The sequence below is a fragment of the Epinephelus lanceolatus genome, chromosome 18 (assembly GCF_041903045.1).
Source record: "Epinephelus lanceolatus isolate andai-2023 chromosome 18, ASM4190304v1, whole genome shotgun sequence".
NCBI classification, from domain to species: domain Eukaryota; kingdom Metazoa; phylum Chordata; class Actinopteri; order Perciformes; family Serranidae; genus Epinephelus; species Epinephelus lanceolatus.
Genome location: NC_135751.1, coordinates 13,440,404 through 13,462,238, shown reverse-complemented (window position 1 = coordinate 13,462,238; position 21,835 = coordinate 13,440,404). Strand labels below are relative to the sequence as shown.

The window sequence follows — 21,835 nt, the reverse complement described above, 5'->3', positions numbered from 1 at the left end:
CAATGAGGAACAGCAACTGCACTTTACTAGATAGGTCAAACACAACACAACATAGTACTTCCCTATGGTACTTATAAACTTAAACATTTACAAAAGAGAGATAATATGAATTTTAATTACACAAGTGTTGACACAGAGTGCTGCAGGGATGACTTTTTTCTGCAGGCCGCCGCTGAAGTTAGCATTGCCTTGGTTTTCTCATCAAAAGGCGGATAGGACTTTTCTACTGGAATTTGGATTACTGAAAAAAAAAAAAGCTTTGTGGCAAACAAAAGTTTTGTTCAGCAAAATAATCTTCACAAATGAACACCACTTTTAGGATTTTTGTAAGCATAAACGCAATCGCCAGAAATAAAACGCTCACATGGGCTATAAACAAACTACACCATGGTTGCATGACTTTATGTCGCCACCCCAGTGAGTCTGAAAAGCTACATGGCCTACATGATGACTTTCTGTAGTCTCATTTAGCTTCTTGCTAGCAACCGTCTTTTTTTAGGACACATAAGGCCTCAAAATTTAGGAGTGGGGTATTTACTGATGTCACAGACAAACCGACAAACACTTGCAGACCTTATTTCAGGCATCTAACCAAAAACCCGTTCAAAAAATCCCACTGAATTTGAGATGAGGGAACTGGGAGTGCTTAAATGCTAACACATCATCAGTGTTAAGCGACTCATTCCTGCATCACTCTACTGTCAGGCCTAATTGAGGCAAGAGAAAAGAGAAACGCTACAGGCCTATCACATTTTACAACATTTTTCTTTCTGAATTGGAAAGTCACTTTAAAATGACAGCTGTGTTGTGCACTTATGCATGAATTACCCTCTTACAGCACAGATAGTCTATGAGGCATTACCTTTTCATCACACAAATGCAAATAATCAATGAACCAGACATGTTCATTTGAAATCATGTGTATTTCTTCCTTCTAGTGGCCACTGTACACTACTACAGATGTTTACTAAGTTTACAAAGTTATTCACTTTGACCACAGGGGGGCACAGTAATTTGGGTGAAAATCTTGAAAATAAAAAACAGGTTTAGACCTAGAAAACACTTTTACAAAATGATAAGCAATGTTGGACCTGGACCAGATGGATCATCTGGCTTTAAGTATGGGCTTTAAATCTGCCTCAATATTTGAAATAAGAGCTGTGAACTGTGTTTCAAAGTGATCAGTTGATGTGATATGACCTGAAATAAACACAATATCAAGGATGACAGTGAGCTCATTTACATTTTTGACTTACTGTTTTTATGGACTTGCATTGAATCCATCCTCACAGATGCAGTACAGAAGTTTGTGCAGCAGATCTGTGCTTTGAATGTCAAAATCTTGGAAATAAATCATTTTAAACACAATTACACATGGTTGAAGGCTTGGCGGAGTCAATAATTTTAACACATGCAGATGTGAGAGCAGATGAGAGATAGTTTTTTTTAAAGATCATTTTAGATCAGTTGGAACCCAGTTGTTTGAAGGGTGATTTAAGATTATGCCTTATGATGTCTGGTGTCATAAGTCCATCAAATAATCAAGGTTAATGTTCTTGAGTGCACTTATCTAAAAAACAACACTATTTATAATGCCCTTTTTTCACTTTTCTATATACAATAAAAAGGAGTGCTTCAAAGTAAAGCATCATTTTGGTGTAAGAGCAACAAAGTATCTTTGTACTGAGATCATTTTTTCCTTAGCGATGCAACATAATAAAGTAAACATGTGTCTACTTTACTGAAATATCTCAGGCTTCTTTCCTTTCGTTATCTGAGAAACTGACAAGTAGAAGAAGGCTGAAGTGGTGCTGGAGTCACTCTAATATTTACACAGTAGTTTGCTGCAGGGTGAATCTTCCACTTGTTGACATTTTCTGTTTCTTACGCCTATTATCATTTTAATCACAGGATCCCACAGTGTTGTCATATCTGTCTACTATCCTTCCAGATTTGATTATAGGATTACTAACGCAGGATTACTGCTTCTTCCTAAGAGCAGGTTGTAGCTGGGCGTAAACTTCTGCGACGTATAACAGCTGTGTAGTTATTTACATGACATGTTCTGGCATGGCAAAGTTTCACAAGTTCAGCATAGCATGAGGCAAGAGCAGGATATGTGAGTGTGTGAACAATTCTTCTTCAGGGGTCTTTGACTTCAAAGAATCTCTGCCTTTAACACAGACACACGCATACATGCACGCACACACCGGATGTGTCCTCCAGCTGTGGAGGCAGGCCTGCAGAAGTATCCCGGGGGAGTGTTGGGGGGAAAGGAAAGAGGGGGTATAAAGACAAGCACAAGGGGATGGAGTTTTCCTTATCTGGTCATGCTGCTTCGCGCTTCTTTGTAAAATAGTAAAACACAGTTAATGGGCCAATTTACACACACCCATACATACACAGACTCTGGCTGGATGACTCAGCTATTGTCTGACTCACCTAGACGTGCAAACACACATACACAAACACCAAATAATATAGCAAACATCATCACGGCTACTCCAAGTGAGGTGAAGCGAGTGAACAAAAGAGAAAAAGAGACGATATTCAACAAGTGGTGAAGAACAAAGAACAAGAGAGCAAGTTTCCTGCAGCTGTTTTGGATAGAGAGAGGAAGAGAGGGAGAGAGAGACTAGGAGAGAGGGAGGGAGGGTGTGAGGGAGGAGAAGGAGGGAAGAGAGAGAAAAAAAAAAAGAAGCCAACTCATCTGACACAAACAGTGGGCCAAAGAAAGGGGAAGAGCAGGAGCAGCAGTGTCCAGAACGAGTGGAAAATTAAGGTTGGAGAAGACGAGGAGAAGTGTAAAGAAGACAAGACAGAGACAGAAAAAGAGACTGAGAGTCTGCACGAAGATTGGACTGGAAAAAAGAAGTCTGAAGCTGCCAAACAAAAGGGGGTTGAAGCAGAGAGGACCCCAACATTTAGAGAGGTAAGGAACTCTGATCGCCCTCCGTGGCTGTGTAAGTTGCATTTCAGAGATGTCTGATGAAGTGATTGAGCTCCTATTTCTGCTCTGTGTGTTCATTTGTTACTATATATTTCCTCTATGCAATGTGTGTGTGCGGTGAGTTATGTGTGACAGATGAAACGGGGACAGGGGGAGGAGTGAGTGAATGTGTGTGTGCCAGAGAGGGTGCAGGATACTGGGGTGAAAGAGTTGGTTGGTTGAAAGCTCCAGATGGGATCTTACAACTCAAATTACATTAGGTTTTAGTTAGTCATAAAGTTTTTGACATGGAGAGTTAGAGTTTTAGATGCTGGGAAGACTGGGGGAACGCAAGTTACTGGATTGCTACAGGACTTTTGAAAAGTGGGGGAACAAATTTCCTGTCTGACCTGCCAAGAGATTTAGTCTGGAGGACCCATGGTGGAATTCCATCTGTGCTGGTAGGTGGTAAGTTATATAATATACTTACTTTAAAAGACAGTGGGAAAGTACATGATACATATTATAGTACTGTTAACTTCTGTGGCTCTGAGAAAGTCAGCAAGTTAGGAATATATTCCTCAGAAATATCAGAGACGACACCGAAAGACAGTTTGAAGTTCCACTGAGGCTCTAATAACTATAATTTTGGTTTCATTTTCTTTACATATATATTTTTAAAGATTTCAGACTTAGGTTATTTAAGGATACATCAAATCTGAGGCCAATCCGAGCTCTTCAGAGAATGTTTAAATCGATTATAAAGTCTACCAAATGACATTTGGTGCCATCAAATTGATTCCAGTAGAGACAGAGTTGCACAGCGCACTTTCTCTTCCACGCAGACAGCTCATAATGCTCATAAAGAGTATGAAATTATATTATAAAGAGGCATGCAAATAGATCACAGCTAAGACTCAGGAGTTTGCTTGCGTCATGAAGGTGGGGACTTCTTAGTTAAATTTGCAGGAATGCACCAAATGATTTGATACAGGCAGGGACAGCAGAGCTGCCCCACCCCCACGATCCTCTGAAAACTCGGACACAGTCATATCCAGAGGGGAGCCAGGCAGCGGGAGGACAGGAAGTCCAGGTCAGAGGTTAAAAGGGAGGCGATTCATTATTTTTTTGACCTCCTGTAGGACTCAGGGTTGTGCAATCTACAAGGCCTCGCGGCAGAGACAGAGACAAAAGCAAGCTGAGGAAGACCCAGGCAGGGAGAGGCATGGCATTATGCTCTTAGTGGAGCATGTGATGCCCCGTGAACAGCAGGATGTGGAGGAAAATCATTGAATCTAATTGTGCGCCTAACAGAGCCATGGGGAGAGATGGCTGCAGGGAGGAAAAACAGGCAAGACATGAAGGCTGTGTCTGGGTGGAGTTCAGCTCCGGGTATAGCGACGGTTTGAAACACCAGAAGGCAAAACTGCTGTGTGTCTAAATATTTAACTGGAAAAGTTTCTTTTTGGAAGTGGGAAGTAAAAGTCAAAGATTCCAAATCCTTTATGTAGATCAGTTGATTTTGCTTTAGACAGAGCTCACTGCAGATTGCGTGTGTGCTGGTGTTTCGTCTGTGAGCAAGTGCGAATGATATGTGTCGACCTTTAACCTCTGTTTATTTTAGGATGGCTCATGTTTCAAAGCTGGGATAGCTGGGAGAGGATACTCCATGTTGTTGTAATGGCATGTGCGACGCTGCCTCGATTTACTGTACACTCCCTGGTTCAAATTTACAGTACCGTCATCTTCCATCTTCCTGTACAGCCTGACTACAACTCTTTAATGGCTTTACCGAACCTCCATTATATGACTCAGTCTCTGACACTCTGCACCTGCTCTATATCTTGGCACCAGTCATTCATCTGAAGGGTTATCAAATACTCTCATATCACAGACCCTCAAATAGATATACTGTACATTAGAGCAGTCACTCCCAGCCAGAGGTACCTCTAAGACAGGGGATACTTCTGCAGATGTAACCTCAAGTGCCTTAGCTAAACTAATCTAAATATTCATGGTTAATTTGTATGACGAAAAATATGTTAACAGCCACCATTACATCAGCTATTTCATTAATGATTGAATATCTACTCTAAAAGTAATTTAAATAAACACATTTGTACCATGAGTGATTTTGAGTGATGGGTTCGTGATTCCCTCTGACAGTGCTGAGGGGCATGTCTCACAAAAAAAAGTTGAAAGGATATGTTTTCTTAATGGAAAATGTGGTTCTCCACTGACTCTCATGGAGAGGCAGTGGTAGATCTTCCTAAAAGCAACATAGGCAGAAAAATATTGAACATAGGGCCAAAATGACCCAAAGATGTAATGCTAACAGTCAGTCTGTAGTAGGGTTACAGCCAAAATACACAGGACATGTCTGCCATGGCTCACAACAGAGCGCATCCATTATAATCAACTGAAACTGTTACACTGACCACTGCACGGGCATGCTGCTCAACGTTATTTTTACGCAGCTAGTCTATTTTTTCTTCTTTACATGCAGCTCTTTGGTCCTCTAACAAGTAAAAACTACATAAAATTGTGCAAAAAATGAATACAACCTGTTTAAAAAATGATATAAATGAATATGTCATTGTACCAGAGGCAATGCAAAGCAGTAGAGCAACCCTTTGTGTTTTTCACATTTAAATAAAAAAAAAAAATAAATAAAATCAATGCGTCATGCAGTTAAAACGATCCAGTTAATCAGTTAATAAAGTGTGCGCTTCCAAAGCCTGCACTAACAACTGCATTATCACTTGGCGAAACTCAATACACAGCTGGCAGCAAGCACACGCTGCAAAGACAAAGAGTCAGTGTAGCAGGTGAAAATCCCCTCTCAGCTCTACCTATGTGACGTGATATGACGTGACCGTGACGTGTGTATTTTGGCTGCTGCACCTTTAGTCCTGGCAATGCAGTTCACCTTAATGTGTTCGTCAGTGAGTGATCATCACAGCCAGAACATGCTAGCGCATTGATAGGTAGAGGAGTGGAGTGTATGTGGACAGCATTAGAGTTAGAGAAAGAAGATGATGAAATTTGCACATACTGTTTCTTTAAATGATTATTTTATAATTATTACATTATTGTTTATAAACTAAGTTGTTTATTTGTTGGAAGGGGGGCACTGGAACCTTACTTAGGGTGAAGGATATCCTCGGTCCAGCACTGTGTGGTGGGGTATTTGCTGGTGGTTTTGAACTGATATATCAAACTGTCCAAAATGTAGATGAAGACAAAATCATGTGAGAATGAAATCTAGAAATAATGAGTCGCATACTTTCTCTAATTGCGATCACTTCTGCTGAACTGAAATGTAACATCATGGTCTTCACAATCCTTTAAGAATGGCTCATTTTACAATTATATATGTACAAGGACATATGTTTTGTTTCAACACTGGAGGGTCTGGGGGTCCACCAGGAAAAACACTTAATTTCCTGCATTCTAGTGAATTCTCATGCACCAGTTTATGCCCTTACTGCATTAATTTCTGGAGGAATCATCTACTTTTGTGTTTTTTGTCAGGTGCATAGGCCTATATTCTAGATACTGAGATGGACATATCCACTGCATCCCCCTGAAATCTATGCCTGTGTATTTATACAATATGTCTGACTCAGATAACATTTTATTGTTCCACTGTAGCTACAAAGCCCCAGAGCTTTCATTATCTACACATAAAAGCTGATTACACAAAGGTCAGTGTGCAGATTACAAGGCAGAGTGACACCACTCTGAACTAATCATACACTCTTTACTCTCTCACAGAACAGGATGTCAACGCTACCATCAGACAACAGCCCTGAAGATGCAAGCAGTCGCAGCTTCTGGATGGTAAGACCACGTGTTTTGTGTGTGCGTCTCTGTCTTTGTCTGTTTGTCCTCTGAGAGAGAGAAAAAGACTGATCCACAAGACAGCTTTTCCCCTGGTCTCTCAGGTCTCGATGACCTTCCTGTCAAAACAGACTAAACAGTTTTGTCGTTCAGGCTGCGTATCAGTGTGAACAAGGCTGTGCTTTCATTTTTAAATGTGAAAAGTAACCATTGTGCACTCTGAATCGCCTTGCTTGGGTTAACCATGCTCCGGGAAGGTTTTTGTGATAGTGCTCAGCTCATTAGGTATTTGATTGTCTGTGCTCACTCGACAAAGTAGACTGTACAGCACAGGGGCCGCGTCTCTGGGGATCCAGGACAAGTTTTTCCCATTTTCACTGCTCTCTGCGACATCATTGTTCTGCTACAGCACTGCTGCATGATGTTTTTAATTTGTACTTTCTTCTGCTGGACAAGGAAAAATGGTCAGTTCATATAAAGAGATGAGAGGTCCTTCACCTTTTTTTCCTGATTTTACAATTTGTCCAAAGTGACTCAAAGGAAACGTTTGACAGTGACTTCCTGAAGTCTCTACTGATGACAAGTCATTACTAGAAAGGCACTCCATCAAGGCCAAATACCCTGTCTCAAAATGTAATGGGTCCCTCCTTGTCCCATGCATGCTACACCCTTCCACCAAGTTTCCTGGACATTTTTTCTGTTATACTGCTGACAACCAGAAAAACATCAAACTGAAAACATAATCTTCTTGGCGGACGTAATTTGTGAGTTTTAGATGTGCTGGGCTGATTTTGTTATCTGTGCTGAGCTAACCAGCTACAGCTTTACCGTACAGATGTGAGAACGGTATCAACCTTCTCATCTAACTCTCGCATGAAAGTAAACAAGCAAATTCCCCAAAGTGTCAAACTGTTCTTTTAAAATAAGATCTCGACCATAATGTTGCATAAAACCACAGTCAAGAAAACCCCCACAGATTTTAGATCATTGTAAGTGGTGAACTTTACTTGCAGAACAAAGACTGCTAAGTGCAAAACTAGGGCCGAGCTCAGACCCTCAGTGCAGTATCTTATTGACAGGACACTGTTAACCCTGTACTGCATACCGGTGTCCTCGGGAAACAGAGCACCCTTTTGTTCCTCGCCCCTTCCCTCACTTTTTTTCCATTGCCACACATGACAGCGTGTTATGATATGTCTGTAAACAATCCAGTGAAGTGCAGGAGTACCTCAAAAGAAGCATATTTAATAGGGTTTTGAAAAAAAACAAATATTTCTGTGTATATCAAATAAAGGGGGTTTCTCCTCATTGCGTTAGGTAACCTTTAAGAGTAGTATTGTATTATCAAATAACGTGTAACATGCATTGGTATAACCACAGTGCTATTTCTGGCAAGGATATACATTGTTCCATCTACAGCAATAACTCACAGGACATTATAGCACATGATGAATTACACTGACAGTAAAACAATACTTGCCCAAATCTTTCCTATTCACCTCCACTAACTTACCTCACTTAACTTCTCTGTGTTGTGAACTGCTCTGCACTCTGTTTACTCGACACAGTTCTGCCTCGCCACCATGTTTTAAAGCTGTAAACACTTCCAACATCCAAAGTGGCCCACTATCTAATTTGAGTGCGCTGCGCTGCCGCTTTAATATTGGCTTTGTCTCCCGTTGGCCTCGATGTGCTGCCCCACTTTCATCTCTCCCCTCCTGTAATTTTGGCAACCTCCTGTTGTGTTGGATGTGTTTCCAGGCCAATTCTCGTCTGTGTCATCCCGTCGCCATACCTAAAGGGCTGTCTGTCATTATACTGCAAACTTAAGCTCTTTTGTTTTGGATTAGCAAAGTCATCAGCACTTTAAAATATTTGCAATTACGGTGCATTCTGTAGGCTATACAAGTGTACTATAGTCACACATTAGATACATGCTGCTGGGCTCATTCCTGGATGCCATATTACACTCTTACTGCCTTCTTTATAGACATTCTGTGATCACCGACATGCTGTGTTTCTCTAAACAAGTCCCCTTTGCTGTTTTGAGTTATAAGAAAAGATGATGGTGTTTTTAAATCTGTGACTCAGACTCTGTAAATGTTTGACTGGACTGATTGGCCTCTTTATTTTTTTAAGACAAACATTTCTGTCAGGCGCTCTTTTAATCTGTTGTTTAATGCCGTGAAGCATCTCTGTTTTGTTTAGTGCATTGATCTATATTTGGTTTAAAAGCACTTTGGAAAGATATAAATATAAAATCTGGCTTCTACTATTTACTACTACTTTATTACTACTACTGCTATCAGCATTACTACTACTCCAACTCGTACTATTTCTTTACTATTATTATTCTAACCACTATTACTATAGCTATCACTGGTGCCCTTGTTACTACCACTTCTGGTATCATTGCTACTACTGCTGCTAGTACTACTTTTTTGCTGCAACCATTACCAGCTCGATAACTGCTAGTATTGATGCTGATGGTGTTCTACTTCTGCCAGTAGTTCCCGGCACTCTTTCTGTGCACTGACATGCTTTATAGTCTGGATTGGATCAGTTATAAACGTGAAACGTGATTTTTCAATGGGGGCCCGTGGCCATTTTCTCTGATACTGCGCTTTGTTGCTTGGACAGACTCTCTAGTAGCGGATTTGCATCTGCCTCAGAGATTGGCCAACTGGGTCTCTGCAGCGTTGCCGTTGGCCTCAAACTAGATTCCTCAGCTGTTTCTGTTTAATTCTCAGACGAGTGAGCAGAGTCAGTGCAAACCACAACAGAGGCAGAATGAAAGAAAGTGAGGAAGGAGGAGAGAGAGGGAGAAACAGGGGGCCACTGATGAGAAGTACCCCAATTGATTCTGATTAGGGCAAGAGGAAACTAGTGTTTCATTAAAAGCACGTTTGAGTGCTGTGCTTTCTTTGAAGGCTGTTAGTATGAATATAAATCACTTTTATGGTCTCAGAGCACGTGCAGTGCACTTTTAACTTTTCTAAATTATATGATGACCACGTGACACTTGAAGTAAAGAAAATGAAACCTTAAAATAAACATTTACAGTCACACAAGTAGTTCAATTTGAAAAGAATATGTGTAATTGAAATAAGAAATGTTAATAACTGTATAATCTAATGGAGATGTCCTGCATATTGATTAATCTAACCATATAGGCAATATGGGTGGAAATCACAGCGATACAATACTATTATAATAACTTTGCTACCACAATAATGATGGTATCACCATACAATGATTCAGAGATACTTGATACATTGCAAGACAATCATCTATGATACATCACAATGTTTGTGTAACTGAATAAGAAAAAATATCCCTAAAAGGCAACAATCAGAAATTATGAATTTTTCACTGTATTGTGTTGCCACTTTCATAGAATTTGACAACTTAAATGAAACCATGCACAAATAAAACTACAAAGATTCTTAGCTTAGTGCCTCTTTAAGACACGCACACACACTGTATACATTGTAGGCTGACTTATGCCATTTGTTTTCTCCGCAACGTTATCACGATGATGATGAATCCGATGGCTATGCATGTTCATTGGGTTGGCCATGAGCTTTACTTTCACAAGACAGCTGTTGCATATCACGTAGTTTATTGATTTAAAAAAAAAAGCCAAAGTGGGGCCACACTTTCGACTTGAAAGATGACTGTGCCTCTCTGATTAGTTTTCATCCGCTGTCCAACTCTGACTTTTTACTATTAGAGTTTCTTCTTCACTGCAATTAAGTTAACTTCAGTTCACTTCACCCTCATCCATTTGATGAGCCCCTCTATGAGGAGTCAAAGTAGTGAATTTGATTAGGCAAATTTGCAGAGAGTGCCTGCATGTTTAAATAAATATATTGATATTTCACGCCAGTCAGTGTATCAATATCATATTGTAAGAGTAAGTAATACGATATATTCCTAAATCACTATTTTGTCCCACACCTAATAGCCACCTCTAGCAGAAAATATATTTGCCTTACCTTTGCTGCTAGCACTACTGACATGTTTTGACATATAAAGACTTAAGTGATTGGCCTTTCTGTTGCAGCATTTAATTAACCACTAATTAAGACTCCCTTTAGGCTCAAAGACTTTGTCAATAGTCGGAAAAAAATAAAGAACTAGGTATTTGGTGGAGTACTCTGGGAAGCAAAACTCTGCTCACAGTTGAGAGTGAGCAGCTGTTACTGTGAAGATTGAAATATCATCTTTCAGAGAATTTGCCAAAGAAAAAGTAAGATGGATCATAGAGCATCAAGGAACTGAAAAGCCTCACACGGGGTACTGTGACTGTAGTCTGTATGAAAAGCATGCACAACGTGTTAGCATCAATAATAAGATAGACCCACACCTGTGTTTGACAAGTGAAAAACGTCAGCCATGAGAAAGTTCTGCTCACTTTTGTCTCTTTCTTGTTACTTTATGTTGATTTTATGACATTAACAATAAGTGCATTGTCTCAGATGATTTAACACAACATGACAGCATATATGGTGTCCAGAGACTTTCAACCATCTGGCTAAATGTGTCAGTGACTAACAGATAGAGTCTGACAGAAAGCGAAAAAGAGAGTAGGAGTGAGTGCTGAGTAGGAGCTGACGGCCACTGCCAGGAAAATTGCAGAGATTTCCAAATACCACATCCACAAACAACACATTTGCTTCAGATATGTTATTACACTCAGGGCCTTGCCTCTGCTGCCCTCTTGTTCTCCCTCTCCGTCTGGCTTTTTATGGCCGGGCCTTGTCCTCGTGTCCGCGGACCACACCCCGCGCTGCTGTCAGCATTAGAGTTTACCACAGGAAACCTAAAGCCAGTAAAGTGTCACTTGTGGCACGTGGGGGTTGACCTTAGACGGCTGCAGCAGTGTCTCAGCTGTGGATGAGGATACAAGCTGTAACTTGTTATGACTGACGGATCAGAGAATGTGACACAGACCAAATGTTGAACAGGTAGCAGCTCTTATACTAGAAAGGTGTGACTAATAACATTATTAATGGCTACATACCATTTAACTGTGCCGGTTCTAGTTTAAGGATTTGTACACAACTGTCTGGGACACCTGAATGGAACAGAGCAATAATTAAAGGAATAGTTCAACATTTTAGGAAATATGCTTAATCACTGTCTCGCCGAGTGTTGGATGAGAAGATCCATATCGCTCTCAAGTGTGAACAATAAGGGTTAGTAAGATGAATGTACTGCATTGCCCTTTTATTTTTTTTAAGCCTGCCTTAATCAGAGCGCTTTTTGCAGCTTGCATTATTTTTTAATTGTTGCTAGTCAACCAGTCACCTTAATGTACCCTAACTATATTAACATAAAGTCACAGAGGTTAGGTTTAGGCAAGTACAGTTACTGTGATTATGTTAAGGAAAACAAACATGGTGAGAACATACCTTAAAATATATAAGTTCACATGTTCCAAACACGTAGCTATCTCTAGGGGAAAGTCTGCATTTTTGTGACCTATATACCACTCCAGCCTGCCTCCTTACAAGACTGCTCAAGACTGCTTCCTTGTTTACTCCTGTCAGCGCCTTGGTCACGTGATCACAACCTTTCAAAATACATGGGATATGTACGAATTTAGGCGCATCACTTTAGTAGGAAAACGTACAAACAGTTTATGAGAACAGCCTGTGCAGTGACATAACCTCACAGATCTGTACCATAAAATTTGCATAAAAAGAGATGACAGATGGTTCCGCGCCTGGATGATGGTCAGTTCAAGGCTCATTTTAGGATGAGTCAGGGACAGTTTGACAATCTGCTGTCAATCGGCCTAATTTTGGTTGGTAAAACTTTAGAAAGTAGTCGAGGCTACAGTTTTTCTCCAGATATGTCTGGCAGCTATGGGGCAAAATTGAAAGTGAGTTAACGTTAGCCTCACACAAACCATGTATGCTACTAGTTGTTGTCATTGCCACAACTGAAGGCCCACCACTCAGCTTACCTGATTGGACAATGAAAAAAACGCTAATTATGTCACCTGCTTTTTTCTGCTTTGAGTTTGCTTAAGTGTTTTTCACCCTGAGGCATTCAGGGTGCTTCTGCAAAAACGCAAAACATAACAAAGCCGCCCCAGGATGCTTAAGTGTGCTGTGTGTGTGATCGGGGCCTTATTATGTAGCTGAAGCCAACAGTCTGTTAGCTTAGCATAAAGACTGCAAGCAGAGAACAGTTTTGTTTCAAAAGTAATTTGGCTTAAATTGAGCAAATTCTGCTGTGTTTGTTAACGGAAATTTTACTAACAATATTTAGCATGCTCTAAAATTTCCCTGCGGCGCTCTGGTACTGGTTGTGCTGTCCATGTTATCATTACCATTAGGCTACCACTGAAAAATGCTGGTTCCAGTTTGGCGCCAGAAATCACACCCATAATGCATCCAAGGCATCACCAGGCTAGGAATAAAGTGGATGAGCAGTAGTATCTGTCATAGTAGAAGTAGTACGGTAGCCTAGTAAACTGTAACGTGTAGTAACGTGAACTGTTTAAGTGTTCAGTTTTAGTTTCTAAATGAGTTTGTCTAAATGAGTTTGTCTAAATGAGTTTTCTGTTTTCATGCTGTTTCCTGTCTGCCAGGAATAAACTATGAGCAGATGCACAGTGTTGTATTCACTGGCATTGAAATGGTGGAACAAAAAAGAAAAGAAACTAAAAGAGTGTATTATTGAACACTGGCAAAAAATATAAGCCCCTTTTGGCCTCTTCAATCAAAAAAAATGATTATGTTATTGGGTATAAGTTTCAGGTTTTAAAGCACAAAGTCCATTAAACCTCCCTCCTCTCTGTGTTTATATTGTGTGAACAGTAGATCTTCCTCTCTCTTTGTGTCCTGGCAGCCTGGGAACTATCAGCCCACTGTGAAGAGAACAGAAGATGCCTTCCAGGCCTGTAATGACATAGTGGCGTGTTTCCAAGAAAGAGCTCGCGTGGAGAGGCAGTACGCCCAGCAGCTGAGTGAATGGAGCAACAAGTGGAAGCCAGTAGTGGACTCCAGTAAGTACTGCAGCTGCAACCCCAGCTAGCTTTGTCTACAGCCTGTAAACTGTGATCACAAATTCCCCTTTATGTGGTAAGAGATTGTAATAAGTTTGTTCTTGTTATTGTTTCATGTAAATAGTGGCTGGTCACCAGCATTTTTTCTAAAACGCAAAGAAAATTATATGGATTTATGATTCTCTGATCTTCATCTTCCTCCCTCAGGCCCTTTATATGGGTCTCTCTTGAAGGCTTGGCAGTGTTTTCTGTCCTCAGCTGACCGGCTGGCCTCCTTACACGCCTCCATCTGTCGCTCCTTGGTGTCGGAGGATGGAGACCGGGTCAGGACCTGGCAGAAGGACACCTTCCACAAGAAGTTATTTGGAGGCTTCAAGGAGTCCCAGGACATCGAGACGGGCTTCGCACGTGCTCAGAAGCCGTGGGCCAAAAGGCTGAAAAAGGTCTGAATTTTTTAGATTTAAAAAAAAGGTTTAGTGTTATACTGATGATCTAAAGCTCTAGTCTGAAACGCTGATATAAAGTAGATACAATCAGGGTTCACTTCGGGACGTCAAAGTCACATTCAAGGATGACATTGCATTTTTTTGTCTGTTAGAGCATCTGCTCCATAAATTATTTCTGTTCTCCTTTGAGGAAAAAATCTGAAACCAAAAGGGAGGCATCTATTTTCAACATTTTTATTTTTCTAGGGATAGCACCCCATAGTTTGGCATTAATTCAACAAAATAGAAAAAGGATAATTCAAAGGGGGAACAATTGCACTGAGGGGTGTTGTGCAGGTTGTCAGTTGCCTGACACACATACAAAAACACATTCACACTTATAGCCAAGAGTAACCGCATGTCTTTGGACTGTGGGAAGGACATGGGGAGAACATTCATGCTCCACACAGAGGGGCTCCCCCACCCCAGCGTCCAAACCAGGAACCCTCTTGCTGTGAGGTGACAATCATAACCACTGCACCACCGTGCCACCACTGTGTGTTATATGCAAACAGAAATATGTGGAAGAAAAAATACTTACAGTACAGCCCGCGAAGACTTGGTTTTAAATTATTTTTCTTGATTACATTAAATGTTAACAACAAAATAAGATCTATAAAATAACATCTGTAGGTACACAATCTGCTTTTCTGTCATTGGAGAGCAGCTAAGGACACGAGAACATCCATCAAAAGCAGAGTAACATATTTGCATTAAAAATATACAAGCCCTTCAGGGAATCAATTCATACACTAAACCTGACTGCAGCATCACAAATGGATAGTCATTAAGTAAATGGCCTCAATTCAAAGTCTATATTTAGACTCCAGAGAGCTAATGCACTATTATTTTATTCGGGGCATCGGCAAGATGCTTTTTTTAAGCCAGGTGCATCTCAGTTTGAATTGCTTTTGAATGGAAGTAGACAGGCACACCTTCCTTTGTGAACACTGTCCTGAATTCTTCTCATCTGATCACAGTTGTATGTAATAATGCATGTTTTGGTTTGTTCACAGCTGGATAAAGTCAGGAGGGCGTACCACAAAGTGAGTCGTAAGGAGCAAGCAGCCAGAGAGCGAGAGATACACGCTCAGGGAAACCCGGATGTCGCCATTGACAAACAGAAGAAGATCCAAGAGGAGAGAGTGCTGGCTCAACAGGAGGCCGAGAAGGTAAGGATAGCACCACTAATAATTATACCTCTGTGTGAGTGTGTATTAATATGTAAATCCAATGAGACCCAGTGAGTGCCTGAGCTGTGTTTAAAGATGTGTCTAAATGGGTTACAGGTTCGTGCCCGCTATGAGAAAGTCCTTGAGGAGGTGAACCGCTATGCTCCACGCTACATGGAGGAGATGGAGTCCATTTTTGACCAATCGCAGGACGAGGAGCGCAAGAGGATTGTCTTCCTCAAACAGGCCTTTCTCTCCATCCACAAACACCTGGACATCACCAACAACGAGAGGTGAACCACAGTGTCCTGCGTGTGTGTGTAAAGTGCTGTCTCTTATGATTAGCTGAAGATCAGTGTGGTGAAACAGGTAGCTCTGCAGTGAGAGCTAAGTATGTAAAAAATTAATCATTTGGCTTAATTTTGCCCTAATTAAAAGCTGTTTGCCTACATATGGCACATGAGTGTTTCTCAGTGACTCACTTCTGCTCTAATCAGGGAAATAATAGCTAAGACAGCAACTTAATTACTTTATAAACTCTGCAGGGGCCACAGGGGGATATAGGGTAGATGAGGAAAATTATATACTCTATTAATCTGCTTCATTTTGGGGTAACACTTTACTTAAAATGCTCTGAGCGGATTATGTGCCAATTAGAAGTTTCAATAAATTTTAGTTACAGTATAAACATTAGAGGAACCTCCAGCATTCCTGCATGTTGTGTTTAGTATGCCCAGATTCTGATGCACTGTAAAGCCTTGTTCACACCATTTTAAGTAAACTCTCACAATGCATGATTAGCTGATTGACTATTTTAGTATAGAAAATAATGTTAAAAATAAAAAACCAAATCAAAATATTCACCAGAGGACAGAAATAATTTCTCTCAGTTGGTGTTTAGTGAGGGCGGCACGGTGGTGTGGTGGTTAGCACTCTCGCCTCACAGCAAGAGGGTTGCCGGTTCGATCCCGGGCGTGGGAGCCCTTCTGTGCGGAGTTTGCATGTTCTCCCCGTGTCAGCGTGGGTTCTCTCCGGGCACTCCGGCTTCCTCCCACAGTCCAAAGACATGCAGATTGGGGACTAGGTTAATTAGTAACTCTAAATTGTCCGTAGGTGTGAATGTGAGCGTGAATGGTTGTTTGTCTCTATGTGTCAGCCCTGCGATAGTCTGGCGACCTGTCCAGGGTGTACCCTGCCTCTCTACCGATGTCAGCTGGGATAGGCTCCAGCCCCCCCGCGACCCTCAAGAGGATGAAGCGGTTAGAAGATGAATGAATGAATGAATGGTTAGACTGTTCTTTTTGACTGAGTTTTAGCTATGCTGCTGGTTTATACTGAAAATTACATGTTCAAAATCTCTTAAAATGTAAGTTTCAGTTAAAGCACTGAGAGGGTTTGAAGTGTGTATTGAAGTGTATGAGCAGAAAGCTGAGTGCTGAAAGCATTTGAAATTTAAGTTTAAGCCCTGTGGGCAGTTGAATTATGTTGAATTATTATGTATTTATGCAAATGCTGAAAGTAGTTGAGCCAACAGTTGAATAGGAAGAATTGAAAACACAGGTGACACTGTGAGCAACTACCTTATTATAAAGAGCGAGAAAGTCCACATCGAGCTGGTGGGTAAAAAGGTGGATGGGTCAAACAAACTTTGGACTTTCCCCCACTGTGAAACTAAAAGTCAGTCTAGTTGTTTTAATAACAGAGTAGTGTGCTAGTATGTTCAGCATACAATGCTTGGTGCCTGTCACATGATGTTATATTACGTTAGTAACAGGCTTACTAATTTAAGATGAACCATGTTTTTTCTAAACCATGTCATGTTCTTTTGTTACTTAAACCTAAGGAAGTAAACTTTAAGTTACAGTGTTGTACCTGTGTTCTCTGTTTATTTTGAAAGAGACTGTGTGCATTTTATGACCAGAAACTGTACATTTCCTATGAAAATCGAAGTTAATTTTGAAAAGAAAAGAGACAAAGCATAAATTGACTTGCTGTCCCACAATGTCCAAAACCGACGCAGGATGGTACCCAGCATGTCGTAGTTTGATGTGACCAAATGTCAGTATTTGACGAGTTTGGAGTGAGCATGTGTTGGTTGGACAGTCAGTTGAAGAGTAAGAAATAGTTGAATTGTGCTTGCCGTGTAAATGCTGGAATATGATGAAATGTGAAGTGAAGTTTTTTTTTGTTTTTTTTTAATAAGTAATGGCTAATGGATTACAGGTCGGTTTGGATGCGTATAATTTTGGGTTTTCTCATTTACTCTCCACCTCTCATTTAGTGTGAGGGCCGTGTACAATGAGCTCCACAACACACTGATGGCCATTGACGAGCACGAGGACCTCCGCTGGTGGAAAAACACCTACGGGCCGGGCATGCCCACCGATTGGCCTCACTTTGAGGTATTTCACTTTTTGTCCGTCTCCAGCTATTTCCACTAGCCAAACTGATGTGAAGTTCAATTCTTCGCAGGTTGTTTTTTGTTCTGAAGTTAAACGGGGGTTTTTTGTTATTACATTATTTTGTTTACATGTTCCTTTAGGAATGGACACCTGAGAAGAAAACCAAAAAAGGGAAGAAAGAAGTAGAAAAGAAAGGAACAATAGAGAGGAGGTGAGTTAATTTATCCAAAAGAAAAAATCTCTGGCGCAAGTTTGTGTTTTCACTGTGATCTGATGCTGTGTAGCTGTTGGTGCACGGCTCATCAGACAACCATCTGTCTCTCTGTGTCTTCTTTCTGTCTGTCTTCCTCTAGTGTGATGATAGGAGGGGTGAGAGTAAGAGCTCTGTATGATTATGTTGGCCAGGAGACAGATGAGCTGTCATTTAAAGCAGGTAAACACACACCCTACAAATCATGCTGAATGTACTGTGTATTGCATTAACTATAAACAGTGTGCAGAGGTCTATATTACCATGTGAAATTATTGTAAATGGGTTAACGTCAACTTGGGCACCAGGAAACTGTAATGTTCCTTTTTTGCAGTCTCGGGACATTTTGTCAACCAAACTATCAATAGAGAAATGAATTTGCATTTTAGTTAATCGGCAAAATAACTGTAATTTAAAAGTTTCTGTGTCCTTGCAGGTGAGGAGTTTTTGAAGATCGAGGATGAGGATGATCAGGGCTGGTGTCGGGGCATGAAGGACGGTGGCGGTGAGGGGCTTTACCCAGCCAACTATGTCGAGGTGGTGTAGTTAGCATGTCTAGGCCGAAAACGAAAGATCTTGTTATATCACATGCTTCGTTTCACTGTGGAAGTCAAGACCCAGTTTAACGTCTAAATGTCAGAAACATAAAACCAATGCTGTAAAGAACAACACCAAGTAGCTGTTAGCCAAAGTTCTGCTGGTCTGTGATGAGAGTATGATCACACTTAAGAGAATATTTTAGCAAACAGAGATCTTTTAAAGCTATCCAGGTTGTGTAATCTCTTGAAGGATTTTAAGAAATGTTTTAATATATATATACAGTATGCATAGACCACTTGTATTGAAGCCATATGATAAACAATGCTTTAATGTAAAAAAAAAATGTGCTTAAAAGTGCTTTTATGGTACACATAGCCATTTGGTGCTGAAACTGCATTACAGGACTGCCATTGTACTTGAGCTGTTTTTATTTCTTTGCACCTCAACACATTGCTATTAAAATGCTCACAAAGCCTCTGAACATATGAAGAAAGTGATGCTAATACTGTGATTATAATTAATCCAAAGCAGCAAAGCACAAGTGGAGTCAGCTTGATAGAAGTAAGTAGCTATATGAACTGTATTTCTCTTCTGTTTTTGTGGTTTAAAGGAACAGTTCAACTCTTTTAGGAATATGATTTGCTGTCAATTTCACAATGAGATGAGGAGACTGATATTAGTTTCATCTTTATGCATCAGGTACAGGGGGAAACTGTTAGCCTAGCAGCATCAACACACATTCCAGGTACTATATTGCTGTCTTATTTTGTATCCAATATAATCAATATTTTTATATGAAAAACTTATGTTATGACAATTATTTAAAAGGTCTCCTAAGAGCTGCCAAACTGACCCAGAGACTGCACACAGCAGCTCAGACATCCATGTGAAAACAAAACGTGGGTGATTATTGTACTGATGATGAGTTTTCTAGCAAATAAACAGTATATTATGGTTGCAGACGATTCTGATTTACTGGCAGGTTCTTGTTATAACCCTGTATTTCAAAAGCACCCAAAATGCTTACTGTTAACAGGAATTTTAAACTGCAGGTAATTATGACAACAATAGTTTTTTATTAAAGCTACATCACAAACATTAAACAGAAATGAAAATTTAAAGGTATATTATGTAGGATTGTCTGTCACTGTTCGTAAAAACAGCAAAAGTGAAAGTAAAGGACAACTCAGACTCACTCTTGTTTGGCGTTTTGCCTTGCAATGTTTGCATTTTTTGGAGCTGTGTCCATCAACATGCCCATAAACATCTGGAACACAAAAAATATGATATATGATATTTTAATTTGGCGAGACAACGACAATAATGCACTCTAAGGTACTGATAGTGAATGATGGACTTGGCATTACCCCTGATTACAGTCGGTTGTGGCCTTCTTTGCCTCCACTTAATTAATTTCTTGTAGTGGGAAACTTTGTTGTGCCTTATTACTGACATTATGAGTGAATAAGATAACTCTGAAGTTTGGCATGCGTTGGGGCGGTTGAGGCTCAGGAGGAAGAGCAGTTCACATTAAGTTTCACACTGTGCCTCAAAATTGCTCTTGATAGTCAGACCAGCACTTTGCGTGGCATCTCCACCACCAGCTGTGTGAATGAGGGGCAAATTGTGGAGCATTCTGCCAACTAATGTAGAAAAGTGCTATATAAGTACAGTCCATTTATCATTTTGTCAATTTTGATGGAGCGGGGCTAGGAGTTTCTCCCTGTTGCCAGTCTTAAACCAGGACCCATTATCTAAGAACACCTTAAGGCCAAAATGATCTTGATTTCGGGATCATCTAAGCGTCAAGATGCTTTTGACAAACAGGGCCCAGGTCTAAACACATCCCAGGCATGAAGCTATCTCTGCACAGAATGTTTAGAGATGTAACTGATATTATGCTTTTTCATCAGATTCTCAGTTTGACGCCAGACTTTTCATATTTCTTAGCATGTCAGACTGTTCCTTTAAGATAAGTACTGGGGAACAAATAGTTTTCCTGTCTGTCTGTAATCATCTGGCGCTATGTATGTATGTATGTATGATGCTTATCCAGGAGAGCATCTTTACCGAAGTAAAGAAAGGGCTTCCAGAGACTGCCTGGTTTGCCTTCCTCTTCTCCTGAGCCTTCTTCAGTATCTCTGTGTGTGCTGTGTGTCTTTATTTGTCATGTAAAAACTATTCATTTGCTCCCAACAATCCCTTTTTTGCAAACTGCCTGTCTTTTGGAAATAAAAATTGAAACTGTTACACACAAAAAAAGTATTATTGAGTATGTGTATGTATGTGTGCGACAGAGAGAGAGAGAGAGAGAGAGAGAGAGAGAGAGAGAGAGAGAGAGAGAGAGAGAGAGGGAAGAGGGAGAGATTGCTGTTGTATGTGTGTGTTCGAGTTTGTGAATCACTATAGCATCATCCTCTGGAAGTCCAGCCTTTGGATGTTATTACAAGTACTGTCACACTCTCTCACACACACACACACACACTCACAGACACTCACAACAGTCACTTGTAAGCCTTGTGTCCATGTCAAGAGAACTGTATCCAGGTCAAACGCTGCTCTTTATCTTGATGATGCCACCACAGAGTCAGATGCAGTCAGACATCAGCACATGGCCATCAGCCAAGCAAAGTGTCCCACAGTGTTTATGTTTGAGCCGGCCGATAGCGAGAAGTGCAATGATAAATTCTGGTATATGGTTACAGTCCACACAAACACACACAGAATTTTGCAGTAAATACAAGCAGACAGGAGTAAGTAGGAATGTCTGTTTCCACAGGAGTAATGGAAATAATGATGTCACCCTGGAAGGAATTTTCTCACCTGATGACAGATTTGGTGCTTGTAGCAGACACAGACTGATCTGCAATCATAAAGACAGCCTCAGCTGAGCTCTGACATGCTTGCCTCTGCTGCCTGTAACATTTCCGACAAAGTACTGGAAAACCTTCAAAAGATGGACAAACAGATGCTTTAATCTAGTACAAATGGCCATACAATGTAAAAAATACTCTTGTACAGGGTAAGTCCTGCCATTAACATTTCATTTACATCTGCAATAAGTGATTTTCTAGCTATTTGAGGGCAGTGGAAACAAGCTGTAAATGTGCCTTTTGGAGTCATGTTTCTGGTCACCGAGTGAATGTAAGTCCAACATTACAAGGTGACAGATTCTGATGGTGTCATAAAGTAG

The 21,835-nt window shown here is 40.6% G+C and overlaps 1 protein-coding gene across 3 annotated transcripts; it reads left to right on the top strand.

The window, feature by feature from the left end:
• Positions 1-2,702: 2,702 nt before the first annotated feature.
• LOC117268852 (protein kinase C and casein kinase substrate in neurons protein 3) lies at positions 2,703-20,904 on the top strand. Of its 3 annotated transcripts, none has more exons than XM_033645571.2 (10): positions 2,703-2,932; positions 6,707-6,772; positions 13,637-13,793; positions 14,001-14,236; positions 15,295-15,450; positions 15,568-15,743; positions 17,732-17,852; positions 17,993-18,063; positions 18,206-18,285; positions 18,539-20,904. In XM_033645571.2, the coding sequence occupies exons 2-10, from the start codon at positions 6,713-6,715 to the stop codon at positions 18,646-18,648; spliced, it is 1,167 nt and encodes a 388-aa protein (XP_033501462.1). In that variant the 5' UTR covers positions 2,703-2,932; positions 6,707-6,712; the 3' UTR covers positions 18,649-20,904. The 3 variants fall into 3 exon arrangements, with proteins under 3 accessions (XP_033501462.1, XP_033501463.1, XP_033501465.1); XM_033645572.2 differs by lacking the exon at positions 2,703-2,932 and adding an exon at positions 3,257-3,390; XM_033645574.2 differs by lacking the exon at positions 2,703-2,932 and adding an exon at positions 3,260-3,397.
• Positions 20,905-21,835: the final 931 nt, after the last annotated feature.